The sequence below is a fragment of the Drosophila sulfurigaster genome, chromosome X (genome assembly GCF_023558435.1).
Source record: "Drosophila sulfurigaster albostrigata strain 15112-1811.04 chromosome X, ASM2355843v2, whole genome shotgun sequence".
Classification (NCBI taxonomy): Eukaryota; Metazoa; Arthropoda; class Insecta; order Diptera; family Drosophilidae; genus Drosophila; species Drosophila sulfurigaster.
In genome coordinates this window covers 31,615,314-31,639,527 of record NC_084885.1, presented here as the reverse complement: position 1 = coordinate 31,639,527, position 24,214 = coordinate 31,615,314, and the positions used below count along the sequence as shown (strand labels likewise).

The window sequence follows — 24,214 nt, the reverse complement described above, 5'->3', positions numbered from 1 at the left end:
TTGAATACGATAAGCCTTATCAAGCGTATTAGCCGCGAAATATATGACAACTCACACACTCACACACACAGCACGATATCGGCACAACAAACATACGCTCTTTTCTAATGCAACTCAATGCAATCCATCGCATTCATCAATGTCAAGGGCTTTGTATGTTGGTGCTGTGTAGGGTAATTAGCAATTTGTGAGGCGAGTGGGTGTTAAGTTCACATCACAAATTGCGAAGCTCGTGACGTGTCAATCAGTTGATTGGCGTTCAAAATTCGACTGTTATACAACTGTTATACGGTTGAAAATATCAAAAATGTGACCAACTTTAACTTTGTTACGCATATTTGATGTGAGTTTGACAGTTGTAGAACTGTTATACGACTGTTATACAACTGTTATACGGGTGAAAGTTTAAAAATGAGACCATTTCTAACTGCTTTAAACATGTTTGATGCCAGTTTCACTGTTATAAAACTGTCATTCCACTGTTATACATGTCAAGTTCATCTATTTTTGCATATTTATTATCAATTGGTTTTCAATTTAACTGTTGTGGAACTTTTACTGTTGTACAACTGTTATACGTCTGTTATAGGTATGAAAATAACAAAAATGCAACCAACTTAAACTGTGTTGAGCATATTTGATGTCAATCTAACTGTTATACGTGTCAAAATCGACCAACTTCATCTGTTTTACGCACATTGGCTTTCAATTTGACTGCAATGCGACTGTTATAAGTCTCAATTATAGATTTTTACTGTTCTGTGACTGTTATACGGCTAGAAATGATCAAAAATGCGAGCAAATACATCTGCCTTACGCATATTTGCTGTCAATTGGCTTTCAATGCCAGAGCAATGTGACTAAACTCGGGGCTTTTTATCTAATCACAGGTGCCATTAGTCCAAGTCATTTCTGATTCTATTGTATATATATTTACTTGGAATGTACCTGCAAATGCAGACTTCGATTTCCAATTTATTATATATATTTGGTAAAGGGGTAGAAGCGGAGAGTGTACAATAAAATATAATTATTAATTGTAGATATGATTAGCTGTTAGTTAGTCAATGACTAAAACCTTCGGGGATGATGAGTTCATGTCTTTGTAATTTGTGGTGTAATGCGACTATAATTTAAGTTCTTTTCGCATTCGACTGCAAAGATAGGCGAGTGATGATGACTCAGTTCTCGGTTCAGCTAGCTGAACTTGAAAGCCGCAAATGGGCCATGAGACCATTATTTGCTATGGATGTGTGTGTGTGTGTTGTTTTTATCGATAACAAAATGATAGCTGATAGCGGCGTTATCAGGCGTAGATTTCCACACAAACAGAAACTTGCGCCAAAGAGTTGGCACCATGTACAAATATGTGTTTAGTCTGAACTATACGGACTTTATATACAACTTTGTGACTGTCAATGCGAATGCGAATGGGAATGCGATAAAGCTGCACCAGAGTCATGTAATATGGCGCACCTGCAGAGAAAGAGAAAGAGGAGGAGGTGGAAACCAACTCGAGTCGAGTTGGCAATTGGTTGGCAAAAGGAAACCAGATAAGATACTTCTGACTGTTATTTCTACCAATTCTTTTTTTACGGCAAAAAGTAATTGAAATGCCAGCACTAATTATAAAAGAGCGAAAAAAATAATGATGAAGCGACCCTGGCGCTGAGTCAGCCAACAGAATTTCATTTCGAACATGAATTCAATTTGCCTGATCGATTCTCGGGGAGTTTCTTTCCCCCTCCCAAAAAAAAGCAATACAAACATTGATTTGGGCGTAAAGTTAACGAATGTTTTTTTCCGAGCGATAAGCAAATCAATTATGAAAATATCAAAAGAGAGAGAGAGCGAGGCAGAGAGACTCTTTTTTTTTTCACCTCTAAATGTATTCATTTATTTTTATTATCAATTCATTTAAAAGTTGATTTTATTTGATTGGAATTGTGTGTAAGTTTTTGAGCGACAGTGAATTAAATGTTAAAAAAAAGAGTTGGCATTTGTTTGTTATGCGACAAAACGTAATTGGAATACCTTTCCATAGTTAGCAAGCAGGTTTTTGGTATTATCAATATAACTATTGGGTAGAAGGGTATTATAGCTTTGTATAAGTTTTTTAAGAAATACTTTTGTATGCGCAAAATCGCTTACTTAGTTGCTTTGACTGACAATCTGGTATATTTTCCACTCTATTATATTTTGAATGGGTTACTATTTTTAGTATTTTTATGGTATAATTTGAATGTGGTACTTTCAAAATATACTATACATATCATTTGGTATATTTTTCAGTATTTCGTTTTTTTGCACTCTGCTATATTTTGAATATGGTTCCATGCCAATATACCAAATATATCACTTGGTATATTTTTTTTAGTATTTCTGCGGTATATTAATTCGGTAGATTTTAGTAATAATACCGCACATGCATCTCCGACTCTATTCTTGATCAAAAGAGTCTGGTATATTTTGTACTCTATGGTATAATCCTGAATGTAGTACTATACAAATATATACCAAATATTGCATTTGGTATATTTTTTTTTAATAGTCTTTGCATATTAATTCGGTATATTTTAAAATTAATACCGAACTGTTTTGCTTACTTGTTTTTCTCACATTCGAAACAATTGTTATTGATGTTCACTTGTTTTACTGTAGTTTATTTACTAATTTTCAAATGAAATATTCTTTCCTAGCTTAAAACAAAGTTTTTGCTACTTTTATTTGCTTGTTTTATTGTAGTTTATTCACGAGTTTGATTTTCGCTTGTTTTATTATAATTTACTTGCTAGTTTGTTGAAATTATTCCACTTCATTTTCATTGAATACTTTCTCAACTAAATTCATTCCCATCGGAAGCAATCAATGGAGAATTCCAAGTGGAATTATTCTAATTTGTTTGTAAGTGGAATTGATTTGCAAATGGTTTTTGTAATATGGAGGAAGTTAATTTGTTGCATTTGCCTGCTAAGAAGTGAGTGTCTTTATTGTCATTTGCAAAGCATTTAGCGGTATCGATGTGAAGCCATTGCGATTGCTTTTGCTGTTGCCATTGCTGTGGTATATTTGCACAGCACTCCCGCTGTTTGAGGTGCGAGGTGCGAGGTGTGAGGTGGCAAGCTGCTGTTGGTCACTTCACCTGACTGTCGTAACTGTGTCTCTGACTGTCTGACTATTGTTTCGCTTAACGGTCTAAGTAGCGCCATCGTCATCATCATCGTCATCAGCAGCTGCAACATCATCGTTGTCATCATCATCATTATCATCGTCTTGGTGGTGATTGTCAACGTCACATAAACACAGTAACATAAATAAGACGGTTGGACACTCACTCCGTTCATTTGCAATTTCCACATGCATAACAAATACATTTAGTATATATATATACTATAAACTTACTATGTCGTTGTTGCCCATTTTGCAAGCTGCATTTGCATTTTCATTTTGGTCTTGCGTTATTTGGTTTATTTACTTCCCTTTTCCTCCTCTCTCTATGCGACCTCTCTCTCTCTCTCTCTCTCTCTCTCTCTTTCTTTCATTTTGTCGTAGTTCGTAAATCTTCTAGTAGATCCCCATTGTCATCAGCTGTCGCCATTTTGTTTCTAAAGCGTGGGAAACCCAACTGAGAAATATATTGCCATTATACTCGTAAATTTGACTACATTTGTTTAAATTAGCAAACAGCAACAACAACAACGAGAAAAATGCTAAAACTAAACTTGGCTAAGCTAAATTATTAGCATTGCTGCCCAGCGCGCTTTTTATTTGAAGTTGAAGTCATGGTAAATTGAAATTTTTGCTAATTTGGATTTCTTCGCTTTGTTTACTGGGCAGTGTTAACTAGAGTGTAACTCTCCAAGCTCGCCTCCATGCTAAGCGATTAACAGCACTCGCGTTGACTGTACTACACATAAAACGCTTTGCATTCCCCGCATTAAGTGCACCTTTCGCGATCCGGGTAGCCAATTATAATTGTTTCAAATGTGTTATACAACCATTGAAATGTGTTATGCTTAGCTTGGGGTAATATCTGGACTCTGGTCACCTTTTGTTTAGCTGTTATACAGATTTCACATACCTATTTGCAAGTGACTCTTTCTGTTATACAGCTTTCACGCAACTATTATACTGATTGCAGTACAATAAGCTTACTAAAGACTATTCCAGTATTCTATGTATTTCACTTCATTTTCAATTAATACTTTCTCAACTAAATTCATTCTCATCGAATGCAATCAATGGAATTATTCTAATTTGCTTGTATGTGGAACTCTCTCTTACAAATTAATATGAACTCTTATATACAGTTGTCATACGAATATTATACTGTTATAATATCGACTTGCCTACTGCACCATGGTCAATTTTTGTTAAATTCAACATTGCAATACTTTAAAGGTCGTAGTAACTCCTTCTGTTATACAGCTTTGGATGCATAATAAAGTACAATAATTTTCTAACTAAAAACAATTCAAGTATTTAAATCTGTTATACATCTGTCATACAACGCTTATACTGATATACAAATTGCAGAACACAGAAAGATTCTTAAACTTGCTTCTACTTCACTTATTCAAGTATTATGCCTTATAAGTGAAAATGAAGTTTGTTATACAGCTGTTATACCTCGATATAGTGTGATACAAATTGCAAAATGCAGTTGGATGCTTGCAATTGCTGTTAACCTTGAACTCTTCGCTACTAAGCAACTGTTATACGACTGTTATACTTTGCAACGAAGCGCTACAATGTGACAGACGACCTATAAACAAGCAGTACTTCACTTATTCAAGTATTCCCTTACAAGTGAAGTGACAAGAGTCTGTTATACAGCTGTTATACCTCGATATAGTGTGATACAAATTGCAAAATGCAGTTGGATGCTTGCAATTGCTGTTAACCTTGAACTCTTCGCTACTAAGGAACTGTTATACGACTGTTATACTTCGCAATGAAGCGCTAAAATGCCGCAGACGACCCATAAACAAACAACAAAGTACACCACTTATTTAGTACTTCATTCACAACATGCCAACGTGGGTGAAAGGCAGCGAGTGAGACCGTCCGCCACACACACATGACAAATTCCCAACTGATGTATTTGGCTTACGACGAGTCGTGTGTGTGTGTGTGTGTGTGTGTGCACAACCTTTCACAAAGCTGAGCCATGCTAACGATAATGATAATGATTATGATAATGATAATTTTTACGATCATGCCAAAGAAAATAGCGTATAGAATAGGTGGGCAGTCGACAGTCGACAGTAGACAGTCGGAGTAACCAAACAGAGACAGACAAACAGACAGAAGTAGACAAAATATGCAGTTAGCATGTGTTAAAGACGTCTAAACACTTTACCGTTGCCCACAGACGCTTAACGTACCGCTAAATGTCATAAAAGCGCACTTCAAACCTCTCGCAGCTCACACCTAGCGAGACCTTGCAGCGGATCTCCATCTGTTGACTGATGTCTGCTGCTGTTGCTGACCGTAGGCAACCGGCATTTTCATTCATGGAAAAGCCATTCACACATGCTGACTGACTGGCTGACTGGATGACTGAATGACAGACAGCTTAGCTACTCTTTTTTTTCTTTCGGTTTCTTTCGGGGGTGGAGCTGAACAGTTAGGAGATCTAGTAAATTACTAAAACCGTTTTGGTCAACGCATTTAATAGTTAGCATTATGCTGGCATTAAGGCCGACGCTAACATCATTGTCACGTCCGCCACGGACGTCGACTCCACTTTCCCACACCTCTCTTGATGGATAACTGTGGATGATACTTGGGCGATCGCTCAAGTGCCACGCTCAAGTGGTTTCACTTTTCCTCCTCTACTCGCTGCTCGTTGCATTCAATTGGCCACAGTCTTTCTCTCTCTCTCCCTCTCGTTGGGGTTACTGGGCCAAGCATTTCCCTCTCTCAGAGCACTCAACATTGTTATACTTAAGTCTGCTTAATGCCTGCCACCCAAATGCTTCGGACATTACGACTTTTATATTGTTATAAGCATATTAGTTTTGTGTGGCTTAATGGAGACCTGCTTGAGAGTTATGATCGGGGCCGGGGCTCGTTTAAATGAAAAGCGAAAGACTTTTCTACTCAGCTAATGAGATAATGCTGCAGTTTCTTTTTTCTGTACTCTAATTATTCTTTTGTTCAAACTGAATCGCAAATTGACTTAATCCAAACCATTTGTTGAACACTAATTCACTTGTGAGGAAGCACTAAAAAAGTTTTGCTGTCTTGTGATCTGCAGCATCTTCAAAACTCTTCCGACATTCTCAAAGCTGTTGAGGATCAACGACAAATTCTCTGTTTGCAGTCTTAAGTCATGACTACACAGAAAACAAAGTTCTGAATTCAAGATTTTGGTCTCAAAAGTGCGTCAAGAACATGAAAATCTTAATGTTAGAAAACACATCTTCATTTAAAGAACATTTAATAAAAGACACAAGATGGGAAGAAAAAAAATCGTATTTTATTACTTTATATTTTATTTTATTTTATTACTTCTTCATTATTTTACGATTTTATGATTTAAATAGCGCATTGAGTTATTCAGCTGTATGTTGATCACTTTATTTAGGAAATATTTTGAATTTGAACTCAGGACTTTTTTCCCTCAATTGAAATTGTTTTGCGACAGCTTAACTGAGTTAAGAAAGAAAACAAAGTCTAGAAAAACTGTATAGGAATTTCGAATTTTGTAACCTAGATTTTTTGATAGAAAATTTGGTACTTCTTAGAATTAGTTCTTAAAACTATAAAAACTCGATTGGAATTTCGATTGATTACAGAATTTCGTAACATTCATTTAACAATTTTTGATCTCTTTTTGAAAATTTGGCATTTTTAAGACTAATGTTCTTAGCTTTAAGAATTTGTTCTTATAGTTGTCTTATTTCAAGAACACAATTCTAAAGGCGAATGTTCTTGAACTTAAAACTTGGTCTTTTCTTCAGTGCAAGTTTTTAGAATTAGACGAATATTTTTGGGTTTTAGAACTTGGTGATCTTTTTAGGGAAAGTTCTCAGGATTTTAGAACTTGGTGATCTTTTTAGGGAAAGTTCTCAGGATTAGACGAACTTGTATTTAGAACTTTGTCTTTTTTTTTCCATTGTAAGTTCTCAGGATTGTGTGACATCACATGGTTTTTTTCCTATTGATCAACTTGCGCTGTGCAAACTTGGCTGTAACCTCATTTTGGGATCTGTCAATTCTCAAGTTAGCTTTGATGTCTCTGTTTATCTTTCTTCGTCTGTTTGCGCTATGGAACAAAGCAACTCAATTAAAATTGGAGAAGGGGAAGAAGCACAAAGAGGTGCACGTTCAATACAGTTTTGTAGCAAATATTTGCCATTGTTTTGCTGAGTTTTTGTTTCATTTTGGCTCTACATATTTCAATCAGCGAGCAGCGAGGGAATCGGGGATAGTCAATGGGTGGGAGGAGGTGGAGGAGGAGAAGGAGAAGGTGGAGGCAAAAGAAGAGCAACGTTTTAATTACGAGACAAACAAGAAGCGATCCAAAACATGGCAATTACCAAAGAAACGTCTCTACACAGAGTTGAATAGAGTTGAGTATCTCTATCTATGGCTTGTATCTGTATCTATCGTTGTATCTGTATCTTTTACGTGCTCCATGTAGCGTGGCAGCTGTAGCCAATAATAATGAAACAACAACAACAACACAACAACTGAAAAAAAAGAAGCGCGCTTCAAGTTCACAAACCCAAGCGTCAGTGAGACAGACACGCAGACACGCAATCGCAATCGCAATGTGCATTCGCAAGCGTGTCTCGCAGATGCAGATACAAATGTATCTGCTGCTAGCTGCGTTTTTCTAGCCGCCTTTTTGTTTCAGTTTCAGTTCCAGTTTTATTGTTGTTTTTGTTTTTTTTTTCTTTGTTGCCCAGTTTGTTCTGTCTCTCTCTCTCGGGTCTTTGGCGACGGGCCATGTCAATGGCCCAGGGCAAAAGCAGCTGCTTCAACTTGCAGTTGTTGTTGTTGTTATACTTGTTGCACTGCTGTTATACATGACATAATGTGAGTGACGCTTCTTTTTTTTTCAGTTTAAGTTTTTTTTTTTTCTGCTTCACGAATGCCGCGCACGTTTTCTGGGGCATTGGCATGCGGTGAATGTGGTAGAGAAGAGCACTACTCTTTACCATGGGATGGGTGACATAATTTGGATTAACATTCGCTTCCATTTGTTGTCTGCCGATTATTGGCTATTGACTGTTATACAACTACCATAGTTTGTAGTCAATTTGTTAGATTTAATATTTTGCAATTGCCTGAGGTGCGTGTGAAAGGAAATGATTGCATTTTGGCAAGTGTTATACGGCTGTTATACAACTGTTATACGTTTGCAAAAGTAATAAAAACATTTATTACTATCACACTCTATATGCATGCAAAGTTGTTACACCTTTTGGCAAGAGTTATACGACTGTTATACATTGATAAAATTATTATATAATTTTATTGTTGTCAATTCTGCATGCATGAAATTTCTATTAATAAACTAATTTTATTTTATAAAGAAATGATGGCATTTTGGCAAGTGTTATACGACTGTTATACATTGACAAAATTATTATATGCTTTTATTGTCATCGTTCTGCATGCATGCAATTTCTAAAAATAAACTAAATTTCTCAAATAAAGAAATAAAGGCATTTGGCAAGTGTTATACGACTGTTATACATTGGCAAAATGATTAAATGCTTTTATTACCATAATTCGGCATGCATGAAATTTCTATTAATAAACTAAACTTATCATATAAAAAAATTATGGCATTGCGGCAAGTGTTATACGACTGTTATACATTTTAAAAATTATTAACTGCTTTTATTGCCATCATTCTGCATGCATGCAATTTCAATTAATACAGTAAACTTCTCAAATAAAGATTTTAACAACTGTTATACATCCGTTAGACACTCCCAGAGTTCCTTGGAAATCTCACGTAAAAGCGAAATGAATATAGCTGTTATAATGCTGCGGTTGTCGGTGGTAGACTGCACCCACAATTGACATAGAGTCGCATTCGCACGTCAGCGAGCACTTAAACTGATGACCTAAGCGACCAATAAATTTGGTGAGCAGGCCAAAAAGCCAATGGGCAAACAAGCTCAGTCAGCGCTCAGTGATTTGGCCAGGTCACGCAGGGTCCTCAAAACAAAACAAACAAAAATTGCTACAGTATTTATGTATTTTCCCCTCCATCGACTCTATCGATGGCATTTGACCATGAGTTTTCCCCCAATTGACGTGACGCTTATCGCCAATTCATTTGGGTAAATAGTTTCACATAGCTTTACACTTTTACACAAAATGCGTCGTAGTTTCCACAAAGGTGCGATAAGAGCAGCAGCTATCTCTCTTCTTCTTCTTCATCATCCTATTGGTTCTGTCGACAGCTCTTAAGTAAAACTTAACCTATATTTGCTTATATATATTACTTTTGTTGTTGTTGTTGTTGTTGTTTTTCGTCTATTTCTATTTCTGCTTTGTTTAGCAATTTGTCAGTCGGTTGTTAATGGTTCGCCCCACTTGAGACGTGACTTTGTGCTCAGAGATTTTGGCCAAGAGATTTTCAAGTTAGTGTTTCGTTTGGGGCCAAAAACAAAACAAAAAAGCGAGACCTAACCCATAGCAAATATAACTTAATAACAGCAATTGGTAACGGTATAACGGTAATTGTAATACACCCACACACACACACACACAAATTCATAATATGGCGTCATAATTGACACATGCTTCAAGTGCATCCGCCTCAGATTTCCAAATTGCAAATTGCAAATTGAAGACTGCTGACGATCATCGACTGCGAATAGATCACGATTTTCAACTGGGTCGATTGCATGAACCGAGAACTGAGATCTGACAACTGTGTCTGGGAAGGTGTCGATTTCTAAGCACAAGAAGAGAGAGAGAGAGAGAGTTGAGGATAATCGATAAAGCAATGCTAACATTATAATAATGCTGCAAATGCTCCAGATAGCAAGCAACGTAGCAAGCATAGCTAATAAACTTCGATTATGAGAGATAATTGCAAAAGAAGCTGAATAGATCGTGAGTTCTGTAAATGCGAATGCGAAATGAATTACAGTTAGGGTTACGACAGCTGAGGTTAGATAATCGGACGAGCTGTGAACAAAATCTTTATATAATTATTGCGAAAAATATTTCTTGAATTTGTGACTGTTATTTCAATAACTGTTAAACAAAGTTTAGAAATGCTTCTCTGCTAAATTGCCTAAAAATTTCCATTGCTAGGGAGACTTGCACAAAGAGAGAGAGAGTGTGTTGGTTAACATTAGTTGTTATTTCACTAACCGTTAAACACTTTGTGATGATTCTTGTCCAAATTTTAGAAGTACATCTCTACTAAATTGTCTAACGCAAGATAGAAAAAGAAAAGTGAAGAGAGATAGAGTTACAGGGATTAGTTGATTACAGTGTTGATAAACGTCTTTTGTGATTTCACTAACTGTTAAATAATTTGTAATGATTCTTGACCAAAGTTTAGAAATACGTCTCTGCTAAATTATTCAAATATTTATATTACTAGCAAGAGAGATAGATGAAGAGATAATGTCATTAGTTGATTGCAATGTTGGTTAACATCATTTGATATTTCAAAACAATTCGCGATGATTCTTGTCCAAAGTTTGGAAAACTGCAAAATTGTCTTAACTCTGCTAAATTGTCTTAAAATTTCTATTGCTAGCAAGTGAAAGAGAGAGAAGTGGAGAGAAGTTGCGAGAGATGGGAATGCCATTAGTCGATTACAGTGTTGGTTAACGTCATTTTACTAACTGTTACATCATTTTCGATGACTCTTCTACGAAGATTAGAATTCTCTGCTAAATTCTTTACAAATTTGCATTGCTAGCAAGATAAAGAAATAGAGCTAGAGTTAGAGGGAATGCCATTAGTTGATTGTAGTGTTGGTTAACGTCATTTGTTATTTCACTAACTGTTACATAAGATTCGATGATTCTTGTCCAATGCTTAGAAATGGTTCTTTGGTTATAAATTATCTAAAAAATGTGATAGCTAGCAAGAGAAAGAGAGAGATCTAGAGTTAGAGGGAATGCCACGGCAGTGTTGGTTAACGTCTTTTGACATTTATTGCTTCTGGCTTAATGGCTTATCATGCTGCAAACAGATGAAAGCTGGAAATTTCCAATTGGAAATGACAGCAAAAGAAGTTTTGACAACTGAACGAAGTGTTAAGCGAATTGTAGAGGAAAGAGGAGATGAAGAAAAGTGTTGAAGTGGAAGCGAGAAGTTAGAATCAGCAATGAACGTAGCCCCCTTTGGCTGTGGTGATTTTTATGGCATGCCATCGATAACAGCAAAAGCATCAACATTAACAGTAACAGCATCGGCATTAACATTAACACTAAATATTATCATTGGCTTTGGCTCTTGAAGTTGAAGTCGTTGTTGTTTTTGTTGTTGTTGTTGTTGACCCAAATGCCTTGCGGGCCAAAATCTGAGTAGACGCCCACCTTTAGTTGTTGTTATTGTTTTGCTTTTTCCCTCTGTCTCTCCCGCCGCTTGCATATCAATTTGGTATTTCATTTTTTTATTGCACGCTTCGATTGCAGCTTCGTCGGTCGGTCACTGCGAAACAACAACACAAAAAAAAACTCTAAATGAATTGCCCCAAATACGTGTACAGCATCATTATCATTAGCATCATCATCATCGCATAAGCAGCAGCAGCAACAACAACAAGCAACAGCATATCATGCTAATGCGCTGATCACTCGCCTGGAAACGATAGCCCAAGCCAAAGCAGCGCAGTCGACGGCGACGCCAGCTGCGCTGTCATTTATTTTGTTTTGTTTTTGTGAACTAGAAGTGGAGCAAGCGCCAGTGTAAAAGTGCTAGAGCGTGAGAGCGCAATGTATGTGTGTGTGTGAGTGTTTCGGACAGCAGCGAGAGAGAGAGCAGAGAGAAGAGAAAAGAGAGTGAGCGTGCAGTCAAGTCACGGTCACGTTTCACGTCACGTTCTGTGTTGTTGTTGTAGTTGTATAATTCTTCTTGCTCTTGTTCGTTCATGTTGTTCTCGTTGTTGTTGTTGTTGTCGTTGCTTCTGTTGCTGCTGCTGCTGCTGCTGTTTCTGCTAATTTGCTTTGTGCTTTGCATATCGTGTATTTGGCGTCTGCTGCTCTTGTCCGATCTTTTGCATGTGCGCTGGCGCTTAGCTGTTGTTTAGGTTGTTGTTGTTGTTGTTTTGGTGGTTGTTATTGCTGTTGACCCCGAGTACATGCAAATAAGTTGAGTTTAGGCCAGCGACTCTCCAGTCTCCACTCTCCACTCTTCACTCTGCGACATGCGCTTCCCCAATTGCCGTTATGTGAGCTTATGTGAAGGTGAAGTTGAAGTTGACGCTGTGTGCAGTTGAAGTGGAAGCTGAAGCTGAAGCTAAAGCAGCGCCATCTGCTGGCTGTCCACTTGACAGCTGTTATTCCTGCCAGTGCTGCCCATGTGCATTTTGCATGTTGCTGGCCACACAAAACTTCCGTTTGTTTTTTTGGCATCTGGTTTTTCGCTGTTGCCAGTGAAAACGACAGTTTGGCGGTTTTTGTTTTCCTTGATGTTTCGTTTAACGCACAAAATTGAGGGGAAAATATTTGCAGCGAATTGATGAGCTTCGACATCGAGACAAAATGTAAGTAAATTGCATTTGTCTCCGTCTCTTTCTCTGTCTTCCTCTGACTACTTAGCGGCTCTAACTGCCTGCAACAGCAGCAGCAGCAACGACAACGACAACGACATTTGCCTCCGCTTTCTAATGCCACAACAACAACAATTGCCATGCGGAAGCGACAGTCAACAGTTGACGCACCCACATGGAAGACCCAAGACACGAGACCAAAGACCCAAGACCTCAAAGAGAGCGCCAAGTAAAGACCCCCAAAGACCTGAGACTGAGCCTGAGCGCTGACCCGCAAAATGTTGCCAGCTAACAAAATTCTTACCGACTTTCCGCTATTATTACACTACTTGCTTCTCTCAATCTCTGTCTCTCTTCTGCTTCCATTCTTTTGTTGAGTGAGGGAAACATTTAGACCACAAATTGCATTCAATCATCGCTAAATGCAGCCAGCAAATTCTTCATAAAGACCTCTTGGATTCCTCGAATCGTGGCCAATTGACTTGTCATTTGTCCAACTGGCTGCCTTTCTTTTACCCGCCGCCCCTCTCCCCTGGTTTTGCTCCCTTCCCCCTTCCAGGCAGACCAAATGACACAAGCTTAAAGCAACTGGTTTAATGTGAAAGCATCTTGCAACACTTTGCCACACTGTGTGGCAAGCTGTCACGTCTTGTCTGGTGTCTGCTTGGCTAATAATTGTCAATTGATATGCCATTTAGCTTGATAACGCTGGCTTAAAGTGTCGCTTTATGGTGGTTGAGTTGCCACTAATGAAATCGCTCTACAACTGGCTAGTGTACAATTTACAGTGTTGTAAAGCGACGCAAAAAAGTGCAAATTATTGCGCTAATTGTGTTGGTAGTTAGAAATATTTTATAATCAACCTATGTGCAATTGAATATATAAAACATCTCACTTAGCAGTGTTGTAAAGCGACGCAAAAGTGGGAATTATTGTGATAATTGAAAATATTAAAATAGAATATTAGAATAGAAATATAATATATAAAGCACCTTACTTAGCAGCCTCAATTGAAGTCAAATTTAAAAGCTGCAGTGTTGTAAAGCGATGCAAAGAAAGTGGGAATGATTATGCTAATAGTGTTGTCCCCAGGTAATAAAATGCAAATATGAATTAGTTTCAAATATTAGTATAGAATATTAGAATGGAAATAGACTATATAAAACATCTCATTTAACAGCCTCAACTGCAGTCAAATTGTACAATTTACAGTGTTGCAAAGAGGAGCCAAGAAAGTGCAAATAATATTGCTTATTGTGTTGTCGCCAGATAATAAATTGAAACAAAGTATTGAGTGGCAGTTAAGTGAAATTATATATTATAAGCTATAAGCTTAGTATGCAGATACAAAGTTAATTGGTTTAAGTGCATAACTTCTTAATTATTGCGCAAGTATCAGTTTAAAATCATGTTTAATTATTTTGGTGTGCAACAAAACGAAAATAACACATTTAACATCTCACTGGTCGCAATTTGAGGTCGATCAAACATTAAACGAAGTAGGATAACTTTGCACTGTTTAGTAAGCTTTTATATTAGATTTTTTGGAATGTGTGGCTGTTAAACAAGATTAATATGCCGCAAAGTATAATCACATTTGTAAAGAGTGGCTGTTAAGTGAAATTAAGCTATGAGCTTAGTATGCAGATACAAAGTTAATTGGTTTAAGTGCATATCTTCTTAATTATTGCTCAAGTATTTGATGAAAATGTTGTATAATTATGTTGATGTATACTTAAACGAATAGAACATATTTAATATCTCACTTAACGACCTCAATTTGAGGTCACTCAAACATCAAACGAAGTAGTATAACTTTACAGTGTTTAGTATGCGTTTATATTAGATTTAGTATGGAATGTGTGGCCGTTAAGCGAGATCAATATGCCGCAAAGCGCAATAAATATGCAAAGAGTGGCTGTTAAGACAAATTAAGCTATGAACTTGACATGCAAATGCAAAGTTAATAGGTTTAAGCTTTAATCTTATTAATTATTGATGTGGAATGCTTTATTTTATTGAATTGAAAGATTTTATAAATGCACTTAGGCCAACGTAATGTTTGCCGTAAAAAGAAGTAATTGAATTGTGAGTCGTGATTTGAAGCTCGTATTGAAATTATTGCCCTCGCATGCGTTTATTGGCCTTGCGTCACTCTCCCTTCCCCTTCCCCTTCCCCATACACTCCTACACACACGTTGTATCTAAAGAGTGAGATACGGCGACAGATTAAATTACGGCTCAGTCAACCGCATATGCCAAACGCTTCCCATTTTCATTTTCATTTATGTTATGATTTTTCCCCCATTTAATTCATGCGATGTCATAACTTTGAGGTCGCCTTTGTCACGCCTTTGAGAGTGTGGATCAATTTTATGCAACCCGCAACAGTTGTTAGCTTTACTTTTACTCTCGTTGATTGTTTTTTTTTTCGTCGAAAAATGTGTTTAGCATTTTTACGAGCTCGCACATCAACATCAACAACAAAACAATGAATGCCCCAGCTTCTCCCCTTTTGTTTCTGTTTCTGTTGCTGTCTCTTCTCGCTTTTGTTTGCTGGCCTTTGCATTTTTTAATTTATTATGTTTATGTTTTGTGCTCCTAATGTCACGCAACATTTTAATTCTGTTTTCGTTGTTTTTTTCGGTGATCGCACACGCATTTTAAATCCGCTTCGAGTTGCATTCAACTCTCTCGAAGAATTAGCCACACTGCGGGTTGCTGCTGACAATGCCACCAGCATCGCATGTTGCTTGCAACACACACAAAGACAGACAGAGTTCAGTTGTCTTTAATTACAGTGAAACCTGCCCTGAACTGCAACTGATTGTTGTGCAATTACCTCAAGACTGAGAATAGACGAGAGAGCGTGCTCGACAAAGAGACACGCGTTCATCGTCATCGTCATTGCAGAGTGTTGTTGGGTAATTGCCTGCGATTTGTTATGCAAAACAATATTAATTGTAGTACTTATGGCTGCACTTTATTACAGCTTATGCAGCGATGAAATGTTTATTCGAAATTCTAAAACAAACTTCATTTGAATCTTTTTTTTAATGATTTATTAAGCGAAGAACCTGTATAACTTAAAAAGTGCATTAACAACACAGGGACACTAAATGAAAATTAAACCAATCGTCAATACAAAGTATGAGACTTGATTTGAATGTTGACTGCAAGTTTTGAGAGTTCTTCTCATAGAAACAGAGATTATAAGTTTAAGAATCAAGCCGAACACCTTTGCAGCCAGTGCTTTAGAAATACGTTAATGTTCATATTAATCTAAAAAGTGGAAGATATTAAATAAAGTTAGTGAATGAGCTGATGTTACTTACAGAAAGAAGAAGTTAAGTAAAAAAGAGCTTAGTCAATATATTTTTTGTAGCAGCTGTTGCTCAGTATTATAACTTTGTGTGAGCAGAAAATGCATGTCTCAAGCAGAAGGAGTCACTTCCGATTCCAGAAAGTATATTTATGCTTGATCAGGGTCAACAGTAGAGACTTCTATAATAACTACAGTATTTATAAAACTTCGTTGATATCAGACAAAAGATAACCGTATAAGTAATTCAATTAATACTTTTGTAGGACAACAAATGCCTGCTGAAATTGATTTTTAGTTGGTTTGGTTGATAATCTAGTATGTTTAGTACTTTGTGGTATGTTTTTAATGTTGTACAATGTCGATATACCAAATATAGACTTTGGTATATTTTTCTATATATATTTATATATTATGTACGAAGTAATATATAAATATACCATATATAACATTTAGTATAATTTAGTAATTCCAGTATATTTGCGGTATATTTTGAGAATAATATCGTTTATATGTAGAATTAAATCAATACGTCATATATTGCTTTTGGTATATTTTAGTATGTGTGTGGTATATTCATTTGGTATATTTCAATACCACACTGTTGTGCTTTATTTTGAATAAAGCACAATATCAATATACCATGTATGTATATACCGAAGGCTTGGTATATTTTAGTATTTTTGTAGTGTAATTTTGGTATATTTTTAAAATAATACCCAACTGTTTTGCTATAGTTTATGTGGATCACTAAATCAATACGTAAAATATTGATTTCGGTATATTTTAGTTTTTTTTTATGGTATATTAATGTGGTATATTTTAAGAATAATACCACACTGCTGCGCTTTATTTTGATTTTAGTACTATATCAATATAGCATATATATATCGAAGGCTTGGTATGTTTTATTATTGTTGCAGTATATTTTCGGTATATTTTGAAAATAATACCGCATTGTTATGCTTTTGTTAGTCGCGCAGACTCGTCTGCAACTTTCTTACTTGTTTTTTTTTGTTGTTGTCGTCAGTTTCGATTACCGTCGCATCGATTTGTAATCGGATCACTTCCTGCACATTGTTCCGCAAGTAGTCTCAAGTTGCCCGATCAACAAACTCAGTAACAAACCTAACTCTCCCCCTCACGTTTGTGTGTGTGCTTTGCAGAAAATCGATCCGTTGACACGCATACAGGAGGAGATCAAGGAGGTGGTGCGACGCGAGGAAGAGTATCGCCAGCTGGTGGCCAGCTCCAATGGAACGCCGCCGGTGATCGAGGCCAACTACAAGCTGAATGGCAATGTCGAGGCTGAGCCTGTTGGCCAGCAAGAGGAACTGCTCGAGTCGGAGCACGATCAGGATCGGGATCGGGATCAGGGAGTCCTGGTGACTGCGCAGCCAGCGGCTGCAACGTTGCTGGTACCCATCGAGGAGCAATCGCCCTCGAACACGCCCTCGCTGGCATCGAGTGTGAACAGCAACAGCCACAAGGAGGAATCCCTCGATGAGCATCACTCCGATGATTCCGGCATCTCGGCTTCGTCTCAGAAGACGGCAACCGCGAATGGCGGAGCGGGTGGAAAGCAGCCGCTGAAGCTGACGATTGTGGGCAGACAGGAGCAACGTTACATTGGACCCAATTGCTACAATTTGACGCCAGAGCCGCCGCAGCAGAAGTTGATGACGCGCACGATTTCGACGCCGCAGTTGCATGGACAGCAGCAGCAGAAGCGTCAGTTTGCCTTCAACTCGGCCACGAAGGGAGTCATGCAACGTTTCATTGCCTCCCATGGCAAGTTGCAGTTGGGTTCTGTCACGCCCCCCGCCTCTGCACCGCTTATTCTCTCGCCCCAGAACGGAAACGGAAACAACAACAGCAATAACAGCAGCAACAACAATCAAACTCTCAAGCTGAATGCACGCAATGCGATGGCTTTCCTCGATTCGGGAAATCCTGGCTCGCCGCTGCTCAACGGCAACAGCAACAACAACACTATCAACATCAACAACAGCAACAACAACACGCTGTCGCAGGGCGCCATCGAGCGGGACTCCGAGGGACGTCCGCTGAGACGCGGCTATGTCCCCGTCGAGCAGAAGATTCAGCGCGAGCTGCAGGACCTCAAATCCCGCGAGACCGAACTGAAGCGTCTGCGCAAGCTCAACCGCCAGCACATGCTCGACAAGCTGTAAGACTTTCTTTATTATGTGTGAAATTCCTTTAGTTAATCATCTTCTTCCTTGCAGTCAGTTGAGCACAGACGACGAAGCCGATGCGGATGACGATGACGATTCGGAGGTGGAACACTGCTATGGTCCCGGCAAATTGCGCAATGCACAGTCCACAGTGGAGCTGGACAGAGAGAGGTAAGCACAGCAGTGGATAAAGACTATTTTCCTAACTCCTAACTCAACTTCTTCTCCCGCAGCAACGATGTGGAGCTCCTGGGCCACAAGACGTCCGGTAATCGCAGCCTCAACGTTGCCGCCAATGGCAACGGCAATGCTCTGACCACAAACGGTTCCAGCTCTGGCCTGCGTCCGGCCATGTCGCTGGCGGAGCTGTGTGATTTGACGCCGGAGGAGGCGCCATCGTCGCATCGCCTGATCGCACAGTGGGAGAGCCTCATCAAGAAGAATGCCGAGGGCATTGAGGCGGCCATCTAAATGCACCTGCGCACTGGCGCTCCGACCGAAAAGCACACCAAATTATTATTATTGTAATGTTGTCCCAAGCACGAAAAGAAAACCACAACTCGCCTCCCTTACACACGATACACAATTCCCTCGCCCTCGCCCCCGCCCCCGCCACGAAATTGATGGTTTTTTTTAGTATTTTTTTTGTCTTTGTTGTGGTCGCGATTTACTTTTAAAAGGTCCATGTACTTAATTGATGTCCTCTAATTTATGCAAATTGCTTATGTTATACGCAAACCCCGATTTGATCTATTGTACATAATTCTTCGTGTTGTTTCCGACTATATAATTTATTTAAAAACGAAATTGATTAAATCAAAAAAACAACAAACAAAAAATACCCCTACGACGTGACGTGCATGATGAGTACCTTAACATATATAAGCCACAATGTATAGCAGTACGTCTCTATCTGTATGTATATGTAATACCATAATATGTATCTACTACACGATATGCGATATATATATATATCAATACTATGCGAAAAACGATTTAATAAAATATATTAATGTATACCGTTAAAATCGACAAAACTAATTTCAACATTTTGCAGCATTAAAACTGTTAAACTAGTGCATACTTTTGAACCAAGCGATTAAAGCAGCGCAGTTTCTTAATCAAAAAAAGCATTGCATACTTTTACAGTCACCTTTCAATTGCTTGAGGAACTGCAAATCTCAAAAAATCATGGCATACTTTAGGGGGCACTCAGAATGCCAAAAATTTAACACAAAACAAAAAAGTCCTTGATATCTCAGAAACTGGCAGGACGATTTCGATGTCCTTTGGCATGTTGATAGTCCTTTCCGAAAGCCGTTGATGGACACTAGTTCCAACCGGATCCTTCAAAGGAATTCCGAGTTATCGACAAATTTACGTATACAAAAAATTACGTTTATGTCCGCTCCTGTAAGGACTTTCGTCCTTTTTCCAATTGATTCTTTAATTTCGTGTCAAAAGCTAACCGTATGCCAAAGGACATCATCGTAGTCCTTCAAATGGCTGAGTTAAGGCGGATTTCCGGACTTTTAGTCATTTTTTCCATGCCTCCCCCTTGAAAAATTTGAGATGTTCTTTTTCGAGAAAATTTCTGTTGCATACTTTTAGGTTCGTCAATTCATATGAGCACAATTATAGAAAAATGCTCATAACTTCGTCGTATCCTGCCGCAGGATGTCGGGACATGTCTCGATCGCATCGTAAGAACGAACTCTATCGATCGGCATCAACAAAATATGGGCTCATCTAGGAATCCAACACTTGTAAAATTTCGCTGCGAAGGCCGAAGAAAACAAGCGAAAAACACAAAATCCAGGATAACTCGGAAACGGTAAGGACGATTCGAATGTCCTTTGGCTAGCTGATAGGTCTACCCAATAGCCATCGTTTGAGACAGGACTCGCCAGGATACGCCAGGATACAGCCGAGTTACAGGCAATTTTAGCTGAAGAAAATTTTCTCATTATCTCCGCTCCTGTAAGGACCTTCGTCCTTTTTGTTTTGCATTTCGACTGATCTCGATTAGTAGTGTCTGTGTGCCAAAGGACATCCTTGTCGTCCTTCAAATGACCGAGATAAGAACGATTTTGTGAGTTTTCAGCAATTTTTGCATGTTTCCCCCTTAGAAAAATGTTGAAAAATTTGGGGCACAATTTTTGATGGAATCCTGAAAATCGTTGAATGCAATTCGATAGTCCTGTGGGATATGAGTACCAAAAAGTATGTCCTTTCAAAATCGGACAGGATATGGCGGAAATATCTAAAATACAGTAAAAAAAAGAATATCCTTATTACTAAAATTGTGATATTTTGTTCATTCCTGACGCAGGATTCTATCGATCGGTATTCACATTTATAATAAAACACATATTACAATTTTATTTATATTTTTTTTTTTGCAAGTTTTTATTTGTTTGTTTTATATTTTTATTAAATACATTTTCGTTCATTTGTTGTTGTTGTTTTTGGTTTCATATTAAATTTGTATGCATTTGTTGCTGTTCATTGTTTTCATCTCTCATTAATATAATTTATAATTATTTTGTCTGGTTTTGTTGGTGTTGTTGTTGTTGTTCTTCTTCTTCTTCGGTTTGTTTAGTTAAGATACGTAGATACACAAACACATGTGATGTTTGTCTATGTGTGTGTGAGTGTGTTTGTGTTTGCATAAAAAAATAAGAATGTCTCAAAGAGTGTTCTCTAAATCGAAGAAATCTCGAATATAGATTGTAAGAATTACGGAAGCGAGCGATTGCCCGACTCTACACACTAATCGACTATATAGTAGATATATAGATACCGAGTAGATAGTATTTCGTGAGTAATGCATGTGTGTGAGTGTTCTTCAACTATTGTTCTCCTTCTTAGGTTCTTCTTCTTCTTTATTGCTACTGATGGAAGCCTCAAAAATTGTTGCTATACTTCTTCTGGTTGGGAGCGAAGGAGGAGGAAAGTCAATTTTCAATTTTCGTTCTTTTCTATGTTGCTCCCTTCTTCTTTTCATGACTGTTCTGTTCTGTTCTTTCTGTTATTATGTATTATGGAAATCTTATGCTTAGAATTGTATTGCAAATCGAAATCATATTTGTTATTACATTTTAAATATATATAATATAATTCAAGTATGTACAAAAGCATTCTCTCCTTTAGTTAATTTCTGTCTCATTCTTCTCTGCTCTTTTCCATTTTGGTATCGTATCGTGTGGCTAGACAAATGTTGCACAACTTAAAGCTACAAATTGTTGGAGAAATCAACTCGCAAAAAAGGTCAAGTTATGCTATTGCACAAAGATTAGAAATTAGGCAACAATGTAAATGTGAAATTAGGCAACAATGTATGTACGTAAATGTAAGAATGTAAAAATCATGCAAAAAACTGCTAATTACATCAACTAATCAACTAATACGAGTAAACATAGTAATCATAATAATACTTAAGTACTTTGGCACAGATAAAACATAACCTCATTTAAATAAGAATGAAAAAATATATATATATGTATATATAGTAATTGTATATTGCACATAATATCATCCGATCAACTGAACAAAAATACTTTATCTTCTCTTGCAATTCTTTCTTGTTTCTCTTTTGTCTTTCGTTTGTTTTCACTTTTGTTTTTTACTGGAACCAAAAAACCATTGACTGCTCTTTAATATTGTGTCTGTATATATATATATTTAAATAGTAAGAATATATATATGTGAGTGTATATATCGTACTAAATATGTTTAGCTTTACCATATATACTCTGCAATCTCATTCGAATTCGATTTTTTTTTTTTAGATTTTTATGTTTTTTTTTTTTTGGTTTTTGTAATATTAGAAACTAACACTTAAAACCGAGCTTTCATATGCGTTGCTATATCCTTTGCCGTACGTTATCGTTATCGTTATCGAAAAACTACATATCGATTAACCGAAACTACTCATATCCAATAATCAAAAGCGCTTTGAGCGTTCTACTTTTGCATGCCTGGCCTAAAACTAGGAAAAAAAAGATACTATTCCACATCTCGCCTGCTCCTACAACTTATGCCTCATATATGTCTATATATATATATAAATATGTGTGTGTATATGTATATAAGATAGATGTATCTATATATATATATATATATTCATATATATATATATATGTATTTAGTTTGGAACATAAAATTAATCAACAAATTTGCTTAGAGTTGCATCCGCTAAAAACATTCCGACAAAAGCGCAAATCTAAACATTATTACTATTAATCGTTCTGTAATATCGTGTAAACGTGCCTTAGATGCCCGAAAGTGTAAACGGGGCTTTAAGTGTGTGTAAGTTTGTGATTGATGTATGAGTATGTGTGTGTGTGTGTGTGCTACGTAGTATTCTTAGACTTTGTAAGTACATATTTAAGTGATATTGCTAGATTCGAGATGATCGTTAAGTGTTAGTTTTTCGTGTCATTTATCGTGTACTACGTTATCGTTATAGTGTAAACATGTCAAATCATATATCATATCAACTGATTCAAGTGCTCTTCCTATATTCTTTATGGATCTCGTATAGCTTAATAACGTGTTATCGTATCGTATGCATGTATATCAATCATTATGTATCATGTATTCTATGTATAAATATGCGTTCTTCTCTTCTCTGTGGTATTGTCTGCAAGTGCTACGTACTTCTTTAACTCTAAACTACATAGTTCGTTTCTCTGTGTCTGTGTGTGTGTGTTTGTTTGTTTGGTGTCTGTGTTGCAAACAGAAATTAGTTCGAGTTTTGAGTTCGAGTTGAAACAGTTTAGTTAAGACTAAGAGCATATAACTAGTGCATAGACGTACTAAATATATATTGTATTATACGAGTATAATTAGTATAAGTACTCTTCTTCTCCTTCTCCATCTTCTTGTTCTTCTTTCCTTGACTTTGTTTATATGCTATTCAATATGTATTGTGGAATTCTGTTCTTACTCTTCTCCGACTGTTTAAGCCGCTGCCTACAGCAGTTGCGCTATAACCGGCTCTATCAGACACATGTGCTCCGCTCCTCGCACCGGCAATCGATTCAGACAAAAGTGTCTTATCATATCGGGAACTGTCTCGAATGGTCGACTGAACTGTCCCAGTATATATTGACCCGATTCGTTGCGCTGAATCCGCATGTGCATAAATCCCTTTGCACCCCTGCAAGACAAAAAGGTTTATTAGATTTGTTGGCAGTATTTAAAGCAGCTTAGTTACTCATTTCTGATATGTTATTTTAAGTTATTCTATGACAAGTACAAAAGCTGTCCTGGCGGTATAATTCTTAAAATATACTAAACTACTCCACAAAAACATGCTGAAATAGTATATGTTGGTATTGGGTTGTCAGTAAAACAAATATACTAAATATAACAAAAATACTTAAATATACTGAAGCTTATATTAGCTTATCGGTATAACCAATATACTAAACTAATATACCAAAAACCACTGAAATATACCAAAGCCTATAAATATAACAAATACAGCCGCTGGTATATTTTAGTATTTTTTATACACCAAAAGCTTTAGTTAGTATATGGATATATAATTAGGCTATCAATATAACAAATATACTAAATATACCAAAGCCTATATTTGGTTATCAATATAGGAAATATAGAAGTTGGCATATTTTAGTATATCTAGCATAACGAATATTGATTTAGTATATATTAAGGATAATGCTAATAAACTCTAAATATTCTTAACTACCAGGCAAATAAATGAATATCCGACAGCTACAAAATTGTGGCTCTATCTCTTATGGACTCTAAGATCATACGGACAGACAGACATTTGAATGGACATCGCTATAACGTCTAAGATATTGACTCTGATAGAGCATGTAAATAACATTTCTGTTGGTAAAATAACTCTTTACCCTATGGGATATTCAAATTTCTTCCTTAATTACTAAAATAAGACATACGATATGTTCTCTATCCCAACTTATTGACAGCTTAACCAATTAGGAATTTGGA

General features: G+C 37.0%; 2 protein-coding genes across 4 annotated transcripts in view; one reads left to right on the top strand and one right to left on the bottom strand.

The window, feature by feature from the left end:
* Window positions 1–19,254, top strand: part of LOC133848344 (type-2 histone deacetylase 2) — a 31,305-nt gene extending 12,051 nt beyond the window's left edge. For both annotated transcript variants that reach the window (XM_062283858.1, XM_062283859.1), the window contains exons 3-5: window positions 17,198–18,219; window positions 18,278–18,397; window positions 18,460–19,254. In XM_062283858.1, coding sequence (XP_062139842.1) covers window positions 17,198–18,219; window positions 18,278–18,397; window positions 18,460–18,697 — 1,380 coding nt within the window. In that variant the 3' untranslated portion in view covers window positions 18,698–19,254. The remainder of the gene's footprint in view (window positions 1–17,197; window positions 18,220–18,277; window positions 18,398–18,459) is intronic.
* Window positions 19,255–20,885: 1,631 nt separating this feature from the next.
* The window catches only part of LOC133848338 (uncharacterized), an 88,155-nt gene continuing 84,826 nt past the window's right edge, over window positions 20,886–24,214 (bottom strand). For both annotated transcript variants that reach the window (XM_062283846.1, XM_062283847.1), the window contains one exon: window positions 20,886–23,390. In XM_062283846.1, coding sequence (XP_062139830.1) covers window positions 23,204–23,390 — 187 coding nt within the window. In that variant the 3' untranslated portion in view covers window positions 20,886–23,203. The remainder of the gene's footprint in view (window positions 23,391–24,214) is intronic.